Source organism: Arabidopsis lyrata (assembly GCF_000004255.2).
Source record: "Arabidopsis lyrata subsp. lyrata unplaced genomic scaffold ARALYscaffold_4, whole genome shotgun sequence".
NCBI classification, from domain to species: Eukaryota; Viridiplantae; Streptophyta; class Magnoliopsida; order Brassicales; family Brassicaceae; genus Arabidopsis; species Arabidopsis lyrata.
This window is the reverse complement of record NW_003302552.1, coordinates 16634730-16652971: the sequence shown is the minus strand read 5'-3', so window position 1 is coordinate 16652971 and position 18242 is coordinate 16634730. Positions and strand designations below refer to the sequence as shown.

At 38.1% G+C, this 18242-nt stretch overlaps 4 protein-coding genes across 6 annotated transcripts; 3 read left to right on the top strand and 1 right to left on the bottom strand.

The window, feature by feature from the left end:
• The first annotated feature begins 2305 nt into the window (after nt 1–2305).
• On the top strand, nt 2306–6224 carry LOC9315599 (potassium transporter 11). Its single transcript, XM_021028849.1, has 8 exons — nt 2306–3182; nt 3288–3513; nt 3595–3840; nt 3928–3978; nt 4064–4324; nt 4426–4593; nt 4676–5453; nt 5578–6224. Exons 1-8 carry the CDS (start codon nt 3033–3035, stop codon nt 6077–6079), a joined length of 2382 nt encoding a protein of 793 aa, XP_020884508.1. The 5' UTR covers nt 2306–3032; the 3' UTR covers nt 6080–6224.
• A 75-nt stretch (nt 6225–6299) lies between these two features.
• Nucleotides 6300–12859, bottom strand: LOC9317439 (dual specificity protein kinase splB). Its single transcript, XM_021028848.1, has 9 exons — nt 12680–12859; nt 8971–11986; nt 8808–8867; nt 8220–8372; nt 7760–7920; nt 7529–7676; nt 7318–7440; nt 7060–7147; nt 6300–6712 (listed from the first exon to the last, which is right to left on the bottom strand). Exons 2-9 carry the CDS (start codon nt 11866–11868, stop codon nt 6513–6515), a joined length of 3831 nt encoding a protein of 1276 aa, XP_020884507.1. The 5' UTR covers nt 11869–11986; nt 12680–12859; the 3' UTR covers nt 6300–6512.
• Nucleotides 12860–13192: 333 nt separating this feature from the next.
• On the top strand, nt 13193–16374 carry LOC9317438 (bifunctional purine biosynthesis protein PurH). 2 transcript variants are annotated; one of them, XM_021027354.1, is made up of 12 exons: nt 13193–13360; nt 13454–13553; nt 13641–13731; nt 13836–13932; nt 14104–14206; nt 14317–14450; nt 14535–14712; nt 14798–14955; nt 15091–15300; nt 15371–15718; nt 15798–15924; nt 16028–16374. In XM_021027354.1, exons 1-12 carry the CDS (start codon nt 13247–13249, stop codon nt 16177–16179), a joined length of 1812 nt encoding a protein of 603 aa, XP_020883013.1. In that variant the 5' UTR covers nt 13193–13246; the 3' UTR covers nt 16180–16374. The 2 variants fall into 2 exon arrangements, with proteins under 2 accessions (XP_020883013.1, XP_020883014.1); XM_021027355.1 differs by having other exon boundaries at nt 13194–13360; nt 13656–13731.
• On the top strand, nt 16257–18227 carry LOC9317437 (urease accessory protein D). 2 transcript variants are annotated; one of them, XM_002881325.2, is made up of 8 exons: nt 16257–16557; nt 16652–16717; nt 16806–16880; nt 16979–17023; nt 17171–17404; nt 17548–17630; nt 17728–17893; nt 18025–18227. In XM_002881325.2, the coding sequence occupies exons 1-8, from the start codon at nt 16459–16461 to the stop codon at nt 18136–18138; spliced, it is 882 nt and encodes a 293-aa protein (XP_002881371.1). In that variant the 5' UTR covers nt 16257–16458; the 3' UTR covers nt 18139–18227. The 2 variants fall into 2 exon arrangements, with proteins under 2 accessions (XP_002881371.1, XP_020883015.1); XM_021027356.1 differs by having other exon boundaries at nt 16446–16557; nt 17171–17455.
• Nucleotides 18228–18242: the final 15 nt, after the last annotated feature.

The following is an 18242-nucleotide window of genomic DNA, read 5'->3' as shown; positions in this document are numbered from 1 at the left end:
TGAATGACTATTTTAGTTGTGTTGGTCCAATTAAAAAAAAACTGTTTCAGTTATTCAAGAACATGCCATTATATTTGAATAAATAAAATTAAATCGTATATTTCTTGGAAATCTATTATTACACATGCTTCAGAGAATCAGAGCATGAAAAATTGATGACACATAAAAATTTAAGAAGAAAATTTGTAAACATGTTGGGTATATAGATCGAGATGTGAATATATAAACTATAAAAAAGAGGGTATGGTATGGCTCCAAATTTAATACCTTGATTTTTCATTAGTCAACAATTCAGTGGTACCTTGAATCCTTGATTAAACTGCCTTATATTGTTTATATATTTTGTTATAAAAAAAGCTTATGTCTCTGACAGACTGAACAAGAATCACGATTGACAAAATCAGCTCGTCATATTTTCCGTTGATGAATTTCGTTGACCGTTACATATTGCATTACAGTACTCTTATATATAAATATATTTTCAACAATATACATGAATGAGATTTGAGTGGTTAGATAGAAACATTTAAAACGCTTTACAATTAAATTTTATTTAAACAAATAAAAGAATATTTTAAAAAGTTAAATTAATAGACTTATAAAAAAATTCCAACCACACGATTTACTAAATAATTGATTGTAAATTTATCTTTTAAAACGATTATTAACTGCGTCGTCTCAATCTGTAACCGGTATGTTTCAACCATTTATATCAACAACTTCTACTTAAAAATTGGTTTAGCATGCACATCTTGAAAACAAAGTGTTTTTCTTTCATGGTCTCTTATTATTCACCCAACCCAAATCACTACTTCTTCTAGGTAGCTTTTTATGCAACCTTGAAAACAAATGTTTCTACCAAAACTACTAAATCTGACCCCACTCGTGATGGTGCTTATCCCCACTGTTTATTGTGAAATTCATCCAGTGAAATAGCACTAAATTTATCTTCTTCTTTTTTTTTTTTTTTTTTTTTTTTCTTTTTTCGACATCACACTAAATTTATTATAGTACTAATAAATTTTCGGAAAATATTTAATTCCAAACGTTTTTCTTTCTGAATGTGGTTTTACTTTCCCATTAAATGCAGAGTACTGTTTAAGTGGGTAAAAATGATTTGTACTTTCAATCTGAACACTAGTTTTTTTTTTTTTATCATCTGATTTTTATTAAAACTTCAAGATAGAATACAAGGTGAAATACTTAAGCCGGTGGAAAACAAAGATATCCCCGGAGTCTAAGTGCATCTCCAACCCTACTCTATTTTAGAGTAAAAATGCAAAATTATTCTCCAACCCTACTCTATAATTGACTCTAAAATAGAGATTTCTGCAGATTGACTCTATATAAGTATATATAGAGCAACTCTATTCTCAACTCTATTTTTGAGTTCAACTTTTTTATTTATACTTTAGTCCCTCAAATTTAAACTTTTTTATTTAATACATATAATCATTTTATAAATAACAATTACAACACATAGCTTTATAAACTTAACAAGCAAACAAGTACTAAATTTAAAATAAACAACATAAGAAAACTAAAACATAAAACTAGTAATTTAATAGTCCGGTAAATTGCTTGTAGATCCGCCAAGATAGTTAAAATATTGTCCAAATGAAGTAGATGGAGGAGGAGTTTTTTTTTATCTTGATCATCTTGTTGTTGGACACATCGTTTTTGTAAAATCCGTGCTTGTTCACTCTCAAAATATGCCCGAACATTTGGGTTTTGAAAGGAATTCAAATCACATTTATTTTGTTTTCTTCCTTTAGCTCATTCAAAGCATAATATCCGGTTTCAAGAGTTTCTTGGTTAATTTAAAAAAATCAAAGATAAAGAAACTCATTTCTCACTACGAAATGCTTTAATTGATCATATGTAGGAAAAATATTCTAATGGTGTTATTTAAAATAAAATTTGTAATGTTTTATTATTGTTATATGATGTAATGTTTTTTTTTAATAAATAATTAGTGTTTAATTTAAATAATTTCATATTTTGTGGGAATTTTGCAAATCTATAATATATGGGGTCAAATTGTAAATTATATAACTAAAAGGCATTAGTATATAAAATAGAAATAAAATATTTCTAAGAATATTCTTTTTTAGAGTAGAAAATAGAGATATAGTTATTCTATTTTAGAGTAAGATATAGAGCTCTACATTGGAGATGGTCTAAAGCCCGAGGATACAATCTGAACACTAGTTAAATAATTTCTTCGATAACTCCAATAAAATTTAAACATGAATGGAGTACGAATTTTTACACTTTATATATATTTAATTAATTAAAAAAACTCTCCACGTTCATATCTGTCTAAAAATCAGAATCATATGTACTTTGTCTCTCTTTCTTTCTCTATATCAATTTGCCTTCTTCTTTACCCTCCTTCAGTTGCAGAGAAAGAGAAGACAAAACGCAGCTCTCTCTGCGTTTTCTTCCTTTTTCTTTTCTCAATTCCCCAGAGAAACCATAACTCTGTAAAAAGGAAACTCTTTTTTTTTTTTCTTCTGGTCAATTCAATAATCTTTGTTTATTTCACTATTATATTCGATGGTTCTGAATCGAACAGGACCCACAAATGGAACAGTGAGGATCTGTTTCTTATAAAGACATAATTTCCCAGTTCGTTGTGTTTATTTATCCTCCATAGAAATAATGTCGGGGTTTTTAGAATTCTCTCAAGTGTTCTTCTTTATTGATTTTTGTTTACTGTTGAAGTTTTGATTTTGGCATATTCTTTATTTGATACTTGTTTGATCGTTACATGTTCCTGATTATCTTTGGCTGGTTGTTAATAAACACGATCTTAGCTACTATTTCGACATCTTTTCTCAATTTTGGCAGTTAATGTAAGCTCTTACGACATTCCTCTTTGGGAAATTTTCTTTTTCTTGAAAAATCTTCCTTGTTTGTGAAATTTCCCCATTTTGAAGATTCCAAGCCAATTCAGGTTTTACTTGTGTAAAGATCTGGGCTTTGAGAGGAGGTTGGTTTTTATGTGTAAAGAATCAAAACTCGTATAAATGGCTGCAAGAGTAGAAGCAGCAACGATGGGTGGTGAGATTGGTGAAGAAGAGACTGATGAGAGAGGTAGCATGTGGGATTTGGACCAGAAGCTTGATCAATCCATGGATGAAGAAGCTGGTCGACTTAGAAACATGTACAGAGAAAAGGTTTCATTTTTATTAAAGATTCATTTCCATTTCTTGTTTCTGATCACTTTGTATTAGTTTGGATCAGAATTCATATATATAACTAATTTGGCTAAACATTTGCAGAAATTCTCGGCTCTTCTGCTTCTGCAGCTTTCGTTTCAGAGCCTCGGTGTTGTTTATGGAGATTTAGGGACATCTCCTCTCTATGTTTTCTACAATACATTTCCTCATGGGATCAATGATCCAGAAGATATCATTGGAGCTCTATCTCTCATTATTTATTCACTCACACTCATCCCTCTCCTCAAATATGTTTTCGTTGTATGTAAAGCAAACGATAATGGTCAAGGTATCATTAACCAATTCAGAAGCCTAGCATTTTGGTTGTTGATGGTGTTACTACTTGCTGACTTGATTGTTTTTTTTGTAGGTGGGACTTTTGCTCTGTATTCATTACTCTGTAGACATGCCAAAGTGAAAACAATTCAGAACCAACACCGTACTGATGAAGAGCTTACTACTTACAGCCGCACTACGTTCCATGAGCATTCCTTTGCTGCGAAGACCAAAAGATGGTTAGAAAAGCGGACATCTAGAAAAACCGCGCTTCTTATTTTAGTTCTTGTTGGTACGTGTATGGTTATCGGCGATGGTATCCTTACTCCCGCCATTTCTGGTATGCGGTTCGCTTCCCTTTCAAGTATATGATTTAGGCCTAATTAAGAGTAATGGAAATGTTCATTGTCAACATTTGCTTTTGCAGTTCTCTCAGCTGCTGGTGGGCTAAGAGTAAACCGTCCTCACATAAGCAATGGTATTACCATTTTTACATGCGTTGAAGTTCAATCCTGAAACATATGGTGTCTATAATAATCATAAGTTTGTGGTTGTTGTTGCAGGTGTTGTTGTTTTTGTCGCTGTTGTGATATTAGTCAGCTTGTTTAGTGTACAGCATTATGGAACAGACCGGGTTGGTTGGCTTTTTGCGCCCATTGTTTTTCTCTGGTTTCTCTCTATCGCAAGTATCGGTATCTACAATATCTGGAAACACGACACTAGTGTCTTGAAAGCTTTCTCCCCGGTTTATATATATCGGTATTTTAAAAGAGGAGGTCGGGATCGTTGGACCTCTCTTGGAGGTATTATGCTTAGTATAACAGGTAAAGAACCAAAAATCTAGTTGATTCTGCTCTTCAACTATTCTTATTTTCTTGATCTTGATAGTTCTTTTTTTTTCTTGCCATGCCTATCAAAATGGCAGGAATTGAAGCACTCTTCGCTGATCTATCGCATTTTCCGGTCTCAGCTGTGCAAATCGCGTTTACTGTAATCGTGTTTCCTTGCCTTCTTTTGGCTTATAGTGGACAAGCTGCCTACATTAGGATATATCCGGATCATGTGGCTGATGCGTTTTACCGTTCCATTCCAGGTTTCTTCTTCGATTAAGTACGTCTTTCGTATATAATCTGTGTAGAAAACGTTAAGATCTAAGTAAATATTTGTTCTTGCAGGAAGTGTATATTGGCCAATGTTCATTATTGCAACCGCTGCAGCTATTGTGGCGAGTCAAGCTACGATTTCGGCTACATTCTCCTTAGTCAAGCAAGCTTTAGCCCACGGTAGCTTTCCAAGAGTTAAAGTGGTGCATACTTCCCGGAAATTCCTCGGTCAGATTTACGTTCCTGACATAAATTGGATTCTAATGATCCTTTGCATTGCTGTCACCGCTGGATTCAAGAACCAGAGTCAGATAGGAAACGCTTATGGGACCGCAGTTGTGATAGTCATGCTCGTGACAACACTGCTTATGACGCTGATTATGATCCTAGTGTGGCGTTGCCATTGGGTTCTGGTTCTCATATTCACCATCCTCTCACTTGTCGTGGAATGCACCTATTTCTCAGCCATGCTTTTCAAAATCGACCAAGGTGGTTGGGTACCGCTCGTAATCGCTGCAGCTTTTCTCCTCATCATGTCGGTATGGCACTACGGAACTTTAAAGAGATACGAGTTTGAGATGCACAGTAGAGTCTCAATGGCTTGGATCCTCGGACTCGGTCCTAGCCTTGGGCTTGTTCGGGTTCCCGGGGTTGGCCTCGTTTACACCGAACTAGCCAGTGGAGTCCCTCACATTTTTTCTCATTTCATCACAAACCTACCAGCCATTCACTCAGTTGTGGTGTTCGTATGCGTCAAGAATCTCCCGGTTTACACCGTACCCGAGGAAGAGCGGTTCCTCGTTAAAAGGATTGGTCCAAAAAACTTCCACATGTTCCGTTGTGTCGCAAGGTAACCACCTGAACAGTGTTACGCGGGGTGATTACTGTGGGTGCCAGGTTTAACCGAAAACCTGATTGAACACTCTTGCATTAAGTAATAAACTGTTAAATATTTGGTCGTCCATTGTTAACAGGTACGGATACAGAGACTTGCACAAGAAAGATGATGACTTTGAGAAACGCCTCTTTGAGAGCCTCTTCTTGTATGTCCGCCTTGAATCGATGATGGAAGGAGGCTGTTCAGATTCCGATGACTACAGCATCTGCGGAAGCCAGCAACAGCTTAAAGACAAACTTGGGAACGGGAATGAGAACGAGAATCTGGCAACGTTTGATACATTTGACTCGATAGAGTCAATAACCCCAGTGAAACGGGTGAGCAACACGGTGACAGCGTCGAGCCAGATGAGCGGTGGAGTAGACGAGGTGGAGTTCATAAACGGGTGCAGGGACGCAGGAGTGGTACACATAATGGGGAACACGGTGGTTCGAGCCAGGAGGGAAGTGAGGTTCTACAAGAAGATAGCGATTGACTATGTGTATGCATTTCTTAGAAAGATTTGCAGAGAACATAGTGCTATCTACAATGTTCCTCAGGAGAGCCTTTTGAATGTTGGTCAGATTTTCTATGTATAAAAATATATATGTATATGCATGTGTTCGTTTATATTCTGTTTGTATGTAATGTCTGATGTTGTATGGTTATATCAAAATTTTGGTGCACATGCAGAAAAAGGTTGGGTTTGCCAAGTTATTAAACAATGGAAGGACTATTTTATCAGCTATTAAAACAAAATTCTTACATATACATTAGATTGATCTTTTTTATTGAAAGAAAGACTCCGGAGTACAGAAAAGAAGGACCAAGTCTTTGTACCAAAACCAATTTACTTACACTCAATTATAATGAAAATGGCTATACAATATGTGCTTTTAAAGTTTCTTGTACAAATCAACAACAATCCTTGAAACTGTAGCACTCAAATCCGAAAGAAGCAGCAAGGATATATTTTATACACAAACCTTTTTTTTTACGAAATACGTACCAGCAATGATAAATTAATAGATTTTACTTGTGGATTTGGTGGTTGACGGCGCGTGGTTTTGTGTGGACCGCAGAGGAGGACATGGTGCGGAGACGTCTGGCTATTTCCGGAAAGGCAGGTCGAACATATGGGTCAGGAGCCCAACACTGCTCCATCAGCATTCTCCACTCCGGGTCACAGTAGTTTGGCACGGTTGGTCTCAATGTATTGTTCACTATGCCTCCTACAAATTTTAGTCACACAAGTAACAAATGGTAAGAGATTCAGACTACCAAAACAGATAAGCTTGATTTTCATTTCTGCAAATCGTGAAGTCAGAACTGAATGTATATAGGGATGTTATGGTGGGTTAAGCTAGGCTTTAGAAAGTATGCCCACATATCCGTCTGCTATTCAAATTTGGGAAAATCAGGGACGAGCCTGTTTCAAATTTGGAAAATCAGAAATGATCCCATTTCAAAACCAGGGCCGGGTTCAAATTATGAAACCATTGCCAAGACAACCTAATTTTACACAACCTTTTTGGTAAGAAAAGAATCTGAGAGCGAATGAGAAAAGAGAGTAAATTACCGATTATTGCCCCATAATGCATATTGGCGTAGGGTTCCTCACCGGTAAGAATTTCCCACAAGACAATTCCGAAAGAGAACACATCAACCTGTGAAAATGAAGTATCCATTGCGACATTACTTGCAAAATCATGTAAAGGGCATTGAAACTAAATAAGTACAAAAACGGGTTATATTTGTTTTTCATCTACCACTGCCAACAACTAATTTGAGAGCATTGGAAGTCATTTACTTGCACAAGTATGTTATGGACTCATACCTTTTCAGAAACTTTGCTGCTGCTGCCACTAAGTAGCTCGGGAGCCATCCAAGGGAGGGTTCCCCTTACACCGCCAGTGACCAAAGTGTTTCTTTTTATCTTTGACAGACCAAAATCACCAACCTGCATAAAGCATCATCTCTTTGTTACATAAACAAAAGAAAATGAAAATGTTGCATCAACATGTTCTCAAACTGTCCTAGAAAGTCACCTTGCATATGGGACGGGCAGGATCCTTTAAGTTGACAAGCAAGTTATCACACTTCAAATCGAAATGCACTATGCTCTTTGAGTGCAAATATTCCATCCCAAAAGCTGCGTCCATTGCAATGATAAGTCGCTTACGTCGATCAAGGTGCCTGTAATTGCCAAATTTGAATTGGTATAAACTAGAGCTATCTTGAGGAAGCAATGATTCCGACGAGCTGTATTAAATAATTACCTGTTGCTGAGCAGAACATGCCTGAGCGATCCATTGACCATGTACTCTGTCACTGTAGCTAAAGTTCCTCCTGGTCCATCTTTCACTACGCCGTAAAATGCCATAACATTTGGATGATGAAGCTTTGAAAGAATTTCTGCTTCATGCCAGAACTCCGAGGTCTGAAATTTTCAAGCAGTGGTTGGTGAAACTGAAAACCAATTAAACTAATGCAACTTTCTCGAAAGTAAGAATCGTGTTTTTGCACTGAAGGAGAAATCAAGTAAGATTCTACAGGGAATGCCAACTTCTTGCTCGTAACAAGCATCTACCCTAAAGAAAAATGGTCAACTAAAAGCTCAATTGTGGGGTCAGATAGTAATAGTGTCTTCTAGCAGTATTATAGTTACCCTCAGAACTACGCAGTGGCCAATGTACTTATACAATCAGAAACCTTAAATCCTTCAGAGAGAAAGCTCACCAATCTCTCTTGTTCAGATGAACGACCAATGAAACAGCTTCTTTTTATACGCTTGATAGCAACATCTGTACCCCTCCATTTTCCGTGATAAACAGTTCCAAAGGTACCAGAACCTAATTCCTTCAGTTCTTCCAAGTCGTCATTTTTAATGACCTGAAACAGAAAAAAATGGATACAATCGCTTTATAATTTTCTCCATCGGTGAGAAAACCAGGAGCAAGATTGACAAAAGATTTCTAAAGTTCCACTGATTTCACCTGCCAATGGGGCTACATTATGCCTATTCTACAAAATTCCTTTAAACAAGAACAGACAAATACCAAAAACAGAAAGACAGCTAAAAGGTTGAATTGGAAAGTCATAACTTGGTTGACAGAATATAAAAGTCCTTCTGGTACTTTTTTGTCTGTACTGCTTAAGAGTACTTAGGGTTTTAAAATCACTAGAACAATTATTCAGGCTCTATGTTGTGATGCTGTCCAGTTCACTAATGGTGGTGGCTCAATTGTTGCATGTATCTGGTTAAAAAAGAGAGGGCAAATGCAACAGCTTGTAAACATGTTAAGTCATATGCTGACAAATGCATACCTGCAGAGACCTCATGCCACTATCCGCAGCCATAAAGTCAATAAGAGGAACTCCAGCATTCTACATATCCAAATTTATAGAAATTAGTAAAATATCAGTTGAGACATTGCCAGTGGTGAAATTATTAGATTTTCCATATTGAGGTTGAATACAATAAGCTTACCAGAGTTGCATCCGTGCTTTCAGCACCTTTGATTTGTGACTGACTGTAATCTTCTTGTGTGTCTACTGTGTTCAAATCAGGTATGGTAATGGTAGACACATCTGGCTGGATATTTCCATCAAAGTGGATTTGTGGATTTATCTGACTTGAGGCAACTTTCTCAGACTGCAACGGTGGGTAGCTATAATCAATAGGAACTCCGTTGGTGTTAGTCATGGAAGTGGGAAATCCAGGGTGGTCCTGATCCATAAGGGATAGATCCTTTCTCTCAAACTCATCCTGCGCCAAATTTCGAAAATACGACCAAGTTTTAGGGTCATTATTCTGAATATTCAAACTCACACCAGCTCCATCGGCATGCAATGGCCCTAATCCAGGGAAGTTCATAGACTCTTTCGTTTTCAATATATCAGCAAGAAACTCACGAGGAAACCTATCATTTATATCAACAACTATATCCCCCTTCTCATTGTGTCCTTGTGGAACAGCCTTTGCTGAAGTCTCTGTCTGACTTACATGCTCCGGGGTGTTAGTTTCCAAGTTTCTTTTTTCCGACTGTGACATACTACCCTCGGCTGTCCAGATGCTTTCAGGAGCTGGTCTTACTGGTGCAGTAGAATGAACATTCTGGGACTCCATATTTGCTTCAGTTTCAGATGATTCACTGATAGGCAGGAAAGCATCTGATGTTGTTTGAGCCATTACAAATTGAGAAGCAAGGGAATCATCAGATTTAGACAAACGGTTAGTTTCTGTTGGATCTCGTAGAGTGCGCTCAGAATGAAAAACTCTTTGATGAATCATAGGCTGGTCGACATTGCTCACACTAGATGAAGTACCATCTGAAGTACCATGTCCAGATGCTGAGAATCCTCCAAGCAGACAAAATTGATTTTCCTGATTCTTTTTCATGCTTTCACTTGTTGCCTCTAAGGCACCCGTTTTCTCCTGGGATGTTCTAAGACTTTTTTCTGGATAAACAAAGGATTTTGGATCTGGTGTTGAATTGGATATTTTCATGGAATTAGGAGCTTCTTCCTTGAGGGCATTATCTGAGACCATAGAATCACTAGATACAGAGCAAACGGAATATTCATTGACCCTTGTGGTGGAGTGTTCTTTTCTCATCTTTGGCTCCTTTGCTGACAGATTGTTCTCAACAGGGTCCTGGGATTTTCTAAGACTTTTCTCTGAAAGAGCTGAAGATTTTGGATCTGGTGTTGAACTGGATGTTTGTGTGGCAATTGGAGCTTCTTCCTTCGGGAGGTGATCTGGGACTATTAAATCACTAGGCATAGAAGAAACAGAATACTCATTGACCCTTGGGGTTGAGGATTCTCTCCTCATCTTTGGCTCCTTTGCTGAAAGATTGCTCTCGACAGTAGATACATTAGCAGGATCATTTACCTTCTGAAATGAGTCATCTCTTCTCATTTTGGCCTCTTTTGATGAAGCTTCTGGATCTTGCACATGAAAGATCTGCTCCTCACGCAAAACTCCTTGCTCAGTTTTTTTTGGATAGTGGGGCACTTGGCTTTCAAGAGGTGTTTCAGGATTCACAGGATAAGGGATATAATGAGGTTGTGGTTGAACATGTAAAGGAGCAGACATCTTCTCATATATATAGCCTATGCTTGCCATGTGACCTGATGTGTAAATTTGGTGGTTACCAAGTCCGGGGAACTGCAATTGCTGTCCTAGATAAGGCTGTGAAAATGGCTCATTTCCAGTAGAAAAACCTGTTACAGGTTGAGAAGATTGGCTCGCTGGTAAAGATTCATTACCTGCTAAGGGAGCAACCGAAGCCACTGCTGGTTCTGTGACAGCCCGATTGATCTTCTTATCAAAATTCCCATGAAGTAGTTCATCCAAATTGTTCCCGGGAGCACTTGTTCCAATGGAACTTTTTCGTGAACTTAGATCCATCCCATTGACAGCAACAACATACTGAACCTCAGAATCACCCTCTGCATGTTCCATAACAAACTGAGCCTCCTCTATATCACTGCTTGAAAACAAGAACACCCTGGGCTTCTCAGATCCTCCATTACCAAACACAGTACATTCTTCCATCATGTTTTGTAAATCCTCGTCAGAAGATACAGAGACTAGGGCGTCAAGATCCTCTCCTGGCAGCTGATATTTTATGGTGCGTGCTTCAGGAAATATTTCTTTCATTTTATGCATGAGTTCTTGGAAAGAAATAGTCTTGCTAATCCGTATGATACGCGTTTCACCACCTACATATCTAAGTTTCTGATCTCTGGGGCGGGGAAAAATTTTACCACCAAAACTACACAAGAACTTCGCATGGTTTAAAGAGCTATCAGAAGTTCTAGAAGAAACCAAACTATGACGCCTCTGACCAGTATCATTTTTCGAAGAGATAACTGGGGCTGACTGAACCAGCTCATGATAGGTCTTATCTTCAATTCTAGAAGGGGGTTTCCTTTCTTGCTCAAAGGTCTGACGTTTTTCTTCTGTGACTGTTGCGTTAGAGCCACTCTCTGACATCGGATGAACCATTCCCATAGCACTTAAGTTAACAGAAACAGGCATTCCACTGGGCTCACCATACAGATTTGGGATGAATTGCGGCTTCATAATTACCCTATCTCTCATAAACTCAAAAGCAAATTCTTCACCGGTCTGTATTGAGTAGTTTAGCACTGGCCGAGCAGGGGTTGAAATACTATAATCTGGAGGTCGTACGTTACTGTTAATATTAGTTGAAGAGTCGTGGGAAAACCTTTGGTTTATGGAGCCAAGCCCCTCATCTCTAGGGTCAGGGGCAGTATACCGAATGTGTTCATAACCCTTTGCTTGATCCATGTTTTCTTTCTCAAGGTGTCTATCTACTAGTTCATCAGCTCTTTCACAAACGCTTGTAGGCGACATTCATGATCATGGCCCAAGTAAAATCTTTGCATAAGCATCATTCGTAAATATCTAAGGTTTTGGTTGCAGAACAGGACGACACTTGTATCATGAACAACTCAAACTCTCATTGAGGTGCCTGAAATGGGAGAAGAGTAACTTTACTAAAGCATTCAAACATATTCAGGAACAAAAAAAAAACACAAAAGCATACAGCTTAAACTCAGAAAACCACACTATTTAAGGAACATTTTCGGTATACAATCCAATAAAACTCTCTACTCTAGCAGGGACAGATCATCCAGGAAAAATATATGACTGCCCACCATGAAATTAGCTAAAATGACTACCCTCGACAAGTTTAAACTAATCAGTTCAAAAAGTGAAATCAACCTATATCTACAAAACCACCATGAATCGCTGAAACTAAAATCGATCAACTTCACCAAACTATTCGCAAACCCATTGTATCTTGCGCAAAGTATAAATCAACAGATCAAAAGAGAGAACTAAAACCAAAATCCAGTCAACTTCGCGAAATAACTGGAGTCCCTGCCCACAATTCCAAACCTCAAAAAACGAAACAAATAAGCGTCATTTTGAACCAAAAACTGAGCTAAAAACCTCGACCCAACCAAAAACACAAGCCGATCAAGCATCAAAACCACTGGAACTCTCGAAATGCAAGATCTGAGTATCATTACCCGAAATTCAGGTGGAAACTCATCGGATCCAGAGAATTTCAACAATAAAGATCAAAATTCAAAAACAGGAGAAACCTAGAACAAAGAGAGTAAGCGAGAAGGAGAGAAGTAGAGCAAGAGGTTTGTACCAAGAAAAGCGGCACAAGAGACTGTGAAGCGTCCTTGGTTTGACGATCGATGAGTAGGAGAAGAAGCCAAGTCCTTCCTTAATCTCTCTTCTAATTTTGACATTCGAAAAATAAAATTATATTCTCGACAACTATATATTATGCCTACCAATAAAATAATTGTTATTTACTTATATTATTGCTAATTTAATATTTTGAATTTTTTTAAGAAATCATACTCCATAGAATAGTCTTTTTTGTAATATTTACCAATCTGATCCAATAAAGTTTTAGCTCTTACTAATTAGTTTACACTATAGACTAGAAGAGATTTTTGGTTCCTCCTAAAAATTTTAAACTTTGGTGTAAAACAGTTTAATTTTATTTTTGGGGAAATAAAAAAAAAAGCTTATTCCAGGTGTAATCTAACTGTCAAGGCCATAATAATAAATACATAATTCCACCTGACGCCAATAATAAATTAGATATTTTCCTTTTTTGTTTTAATTTTATTTCCAAAATTAGCCGCAAAATCACAAAACCTAACAGAGCTCAACACTACACACACTGTTTCAAAATCAAACTACTATGCTCAGTTCCGCCGCCACCGCCACCGCCACCTCCGTGAGTGCTCGCTCCGGCGATATTCTTTACGGCTATTTTCGCAAGAAATCCGTCGCGCCTTTTCGTTTTGCTCGGCCTGTGAGTTCTCCTCTTTTTATGGACGTGCTCTTTCGTGTCTTTGTTTCACGCTGTGCTAAACTTTTTAATGCTAGTGGAATTTCCAATGAGCAGGTCTATCGTACGTCGCTGCGTCCGAGTTTCGTTGCGGTTCGAGCCATGGCGGAGTCTCAGACTGCTCAGAGGAATCAGCCGCAATCCTCAGGCTCCTCTGGTTTACAATCTTTCTTTTGCTGCAATTTCAAATTCAGGGATCGATTTCAGTTACAGTTTGTGAATAGAGAATATTAAAATAATTTAGGAATATATGAATCAGGAAAAAAGCAAGCTTTGATATCTTTATCTGACAAAAGAGATTTGGCTTCTCTTGGCAACGGTCTGCAAGAATTGGGGTATATGTTCTTCACAACTCTCTTACAAGTTACAACTATACAAAATTTTAGTCTTGTTTCTATCTTATATGTGAATGATTCTTTTTTCATTGATATTTGTGTAGATACACTATTGTTTCTACTGGAGGAACTGCCTCTACGTTGGAGAATGCCGGAGTCTCTGTGACCAAAGTGGAGAAGCTTACTCATTTTCCAGAAATGGCAAGTTTTAATTTTCTCTTAAGTTCGCTGCTCTTGTTCAAGTTGTGTTCTTGTTGACAAACACAAGGCTGATGTCAAATTGAGTTGTGATTTTCTCTAAGATTATACCATTGTTTTGTTGAGTTTAGTATATTAAACTTAGCTCTGCCTCTGTTTTTTCTTCTCTTAAAGCTTGATGGCCGTGTGAAAACTTTGCATCCAAACATTCACGGTGGTATTCTTGCTAGAAGAGATGTGGAGCATCATATGGAAGCTCTTAATGAGCATGGGATTGGTGTGTTTTTGACATTTGATTTGCCCTCTATGTTCTAAGCTTGAGATTAAGTCATCTTCATCTATCGTGTCTCCTTCATGCTAAACTGTTTTTTTTGTATTCAATGACAGGTACATTTGATGTGGTGGTTGTCAATTTGTATCCGTTCTATGATAAAGTTACTGCTCCAGGTGGGATCAGTTTTGAGGATGGGATTGAGAACATCGACATTGGTGGTCCTGCTATGATTAGAGCAGCTGCTAAGGTAATACATATATATATGCATGTGAAACTGTTCTTTACATTCAGTTCAAGATTATAGATGTACTTTTTCTATTCTGTTCGACAGAACCACAAAGACGTTCTCATTGTTGTCGATTCAGAGGATTATCAAGCTGTTTTGGAGTATCTCAAAGGAGGACAGAGCGACCAACAATTCCGCAGAAAACTTGCGTGGAAGGCCTTTCAGCATGTTGCTGCATATGATTCTGCGGTTTCAGAATGGCTATGGAAGCAGACTGAAGGAAGTATGTGGTTGTTTTTATGTGATCTTCCTTACACTAGTTATTGCAATTGGCAACTTACATTGATTGCTATTCCTGTTTTTCTCAGAAGAGAAGTTCCCTCCCAGCTTTACAGTTCCGGTTGAACTTAAGAGCTCTCTTCGTTACGGTGAAAATCCTCATCAAAAAGCTGCATTTTATGTTGATAAGAGCCTTGCTGAAGTGAATGCCGGTGGTATCGCAACAGCGATTCAACACCATGGAAAGGTAATAAACTTTTACCCATCATAATTGTAAAAGAATGGACTTTTTCTAAATGGTCATAGTCTTAAAGTGCCATTTATATCCTTATCCCCGCTTTCAAGCCTAATTATGTTTGACTTTTCTATTTACTGTGAGCAGGAAATGTCATACAACAACTATCTTGATGCTGATGCTGCGTGGAACTGTGTGTCGGAATTTGAAAACCCAACATGTGTAGTCGTGAAGCATACAAATCCTTGTGGTGTGGCCTCTCGTGATGATATTCTGGAGGCTTACCGGCTAGCTGTAAAAGCTGACCCAGTTAGCGCCTTTGGTGGCATCGTAGCTTTCAATGTTGAAGTTGACGAGGTAATCAAAAATCAAACTACTGTTGTCCCATACATTATTCAATTGTTTAGTGATCTGTAACTGTCTCTAGGTTCTTGCGAGGGAAATCCGAGAGTTCAGGAGCCCAACAGATGGGGAAACTAGAATGTTTTATGAAATCGTGGTTGCTCCAAAGTATACTGCTAAAGGTCTTGAAGTCCTCAAAGGGAAATCGAAAACTTTGAGGATCCTTGAAGCTAAAAAGAATGAGCAAGGGAAACTATCGCTCAGACAGATTGGTGGCGGCTGGTTGGCTCAGGAGTCGGACGATTTAACTCCAAAAGACATCCGTTTCAATTGTGTATCAGACAAAACTCCGACTGAAAGCGAACTTGCGGATGCCAAATTTGCCTGGCTCTGCGTTAAGCATGTCAAGAGCAATGCCATTGTGATAGCAAAGGTTGGGATGTTTCTCTCTGATTCCTTTTTTTTTCTTTCTCTTTCTGTACTTGTATGCTGATTCTTCTGTTTGCTCATAGAACAATTGTATGCTGGGGATGGGAAGCGGACAGCCAAACCGAGTAGAGAGTCTGAGAATAGCTTTCAAGAAAGCTGGCGAGGAAGCCAAAGGAGCTGCCTTGGCCAGTGACGCATTCTTCCCATTCGGTATATTTTTCTCTCTAAAACCATTCCTTGTCTCTGAAATGACTCATTAATCAACAAATGTTCGTTGTTCTGAACTGGAAATTTGTTGTTGTGTGAATTGCAGCTTGGAAAGATGCCGTGGAAGAAGCGTGCGAGAAGGGAATAGGAGTGATAGCAGAACCTGGAGGCAGTATTAGAGACCAAGACGCCATTGATTGCTGTAAAAAGTATGGAGTCTCTCTGCTCTTCACCAACGTTAGACACTTCCGCCATTAAGGACACATCCCTCCAGTTTTGCTCTTATAACATCCAAGAGGTTCTGAAGAAGAAAACCCACCAAAGTCCAAACAAAACACAAAGAGTGGGAAATAAAAATGTTGTAACATTAATTTGAATTGCGTTCGACTTTTATGTATGATTAGAACCTGAGAGCTGTTCCTACTTATAAATTTGACACTTTTCACCCAAAAATCACATCTTTCTCAACACCCAGAAACTGATGAGATGTGTATATAAAATATTCATCAACTCAAATTAGAGCGAGAGAGATCAGAGATGGCGACAGGGAAAGTGGTGGTGGAGAAAGTTGGAGGAAGATCTACGGCTACGAGTTGCTTCTCTAAGTATCCTCTCAAGTTCTTACTTCCTAGCAAGGTCTCTCTCCCTCTCTCTCTATATGGAGAATCTATTCACAGTTTCGAATTTTCAGTCTTTAATTATTAAAATTCCGGCGATACTGAACTTTCAGGCAGCTCCTGCCGGAACTGACGTTGTCTGGATTTACAGTATCACCTACGGTGGCGGCATTGTCTCTGTATTTTCCCTCTTTTCTCTCTGTCTCTTTATTACTGAATTTGTCAGTCGATGCTTGAATCAATCTAGTTCTTGTTCAAATTATGTAGGGAGATTCGATTTTATGTGAATTCACTATAGGTGATGGATGCACTGCAGTGATTACAACACAGTCTTCTACTAAGGTTAAATCAATTTAGGGCTTTTTTCTCTCTTTGAATTGGACACTAATTTCATCTTATTTGGTTGACTTTCTGAGATTGGATCTTGTGAATTCACACAGGTATACAAAGCAATTGGATCAAAGTGTTCTGAACAAACATTGGAAGTAATGTTTCTTTCTCATTTCTGCTAGAATCATTTGGCTGACATATTTGAGCTTATGTTAGAACAATAGATTGTTATTGCCATAGAATAGGACACTTTTCTTGGATTCCTATTCCTGATTGATCTTTTGGTTTGTTGTGTGCAGTAGGCGAGAATCGGGAGTGAAGCTCTTTTGGTTGTGATACCAGATCCAGTGACTTGTTTCTCCACTGCCCGGTACTTTCAGAAACAGATTTTTAGATTGCTTTCAGACTCTAATCTGGTCCTTGTGGATTGGATCACAAGCGGCCGTCATGCAAATGGCGAAAAATGGGATTTTGAGTTTTATAAGAGCATCAACAATGTCTACCTGGAAGATGATCACCCTTTATTCCTTGACACAGTTAGTTCATACCCACTTTTGGATTTGTTGAGAATGATATACCTTAACCAAGTAAATCCCGCTTGCAGATCGTGTATGCAGTATTGATAGAACATTCATGAGCAATGTTAGACCTTCCTTTGGTAATGGTTAATTCATTGCAGGTACTACTAGAGAAGAGGAGCATCCAAACCATAGCCGAACGGATGCAAGACTATCACGCCATAGCAATGGTCATACTTTTCGGGTATACGATTACAAAACAACTAAAGCTTGTTTTCTAGTCGATATTACTCTCTATGACAATTTGTATCTTTGCTAAATATGTTTGAAAATGGATCAAGGGCAAAGCTGAAGGAAATCCAAAAGCAAGTCCAAGAAAATGTGAAAAATATGATGTCGGAACAATTACAGATCTTATGTTCTCGGAGACACAAGTCTGAGTCAAGCTCTAGTAATCGCTTCATGAAGCCAGAGTTTATAGCTTCCTGCAGCACTTTCGGCCCTGAGGTTAGTATCATTCTTTCTTTCCACTTTCCAAACAAGAAACCATATAGCTTTGCATAAAACTAGCCAATATTAATGGTGAAAATTTAAGAGACCGCATAAATGGCTAATCAAAGTTGGTATAAATTTTGCAGGGAAAGGGAGTTGTGATTAGAATAGCTTCGGATTCTACAGAGTCTGTCTACAATTTCTTGAAGCAACAATTGGCTGAGCTTGAACCACTTCTTGGTCAAGCTCCTTATGCTTGACTCTTATTTCTTCTTCTTTTTTGACTTTACCCAAACCAAGGTCACCACAATTTAAATGAATAAGGAAATAGGAAACAAAAGCTCAAAATTGTGAGTTGTCTTGT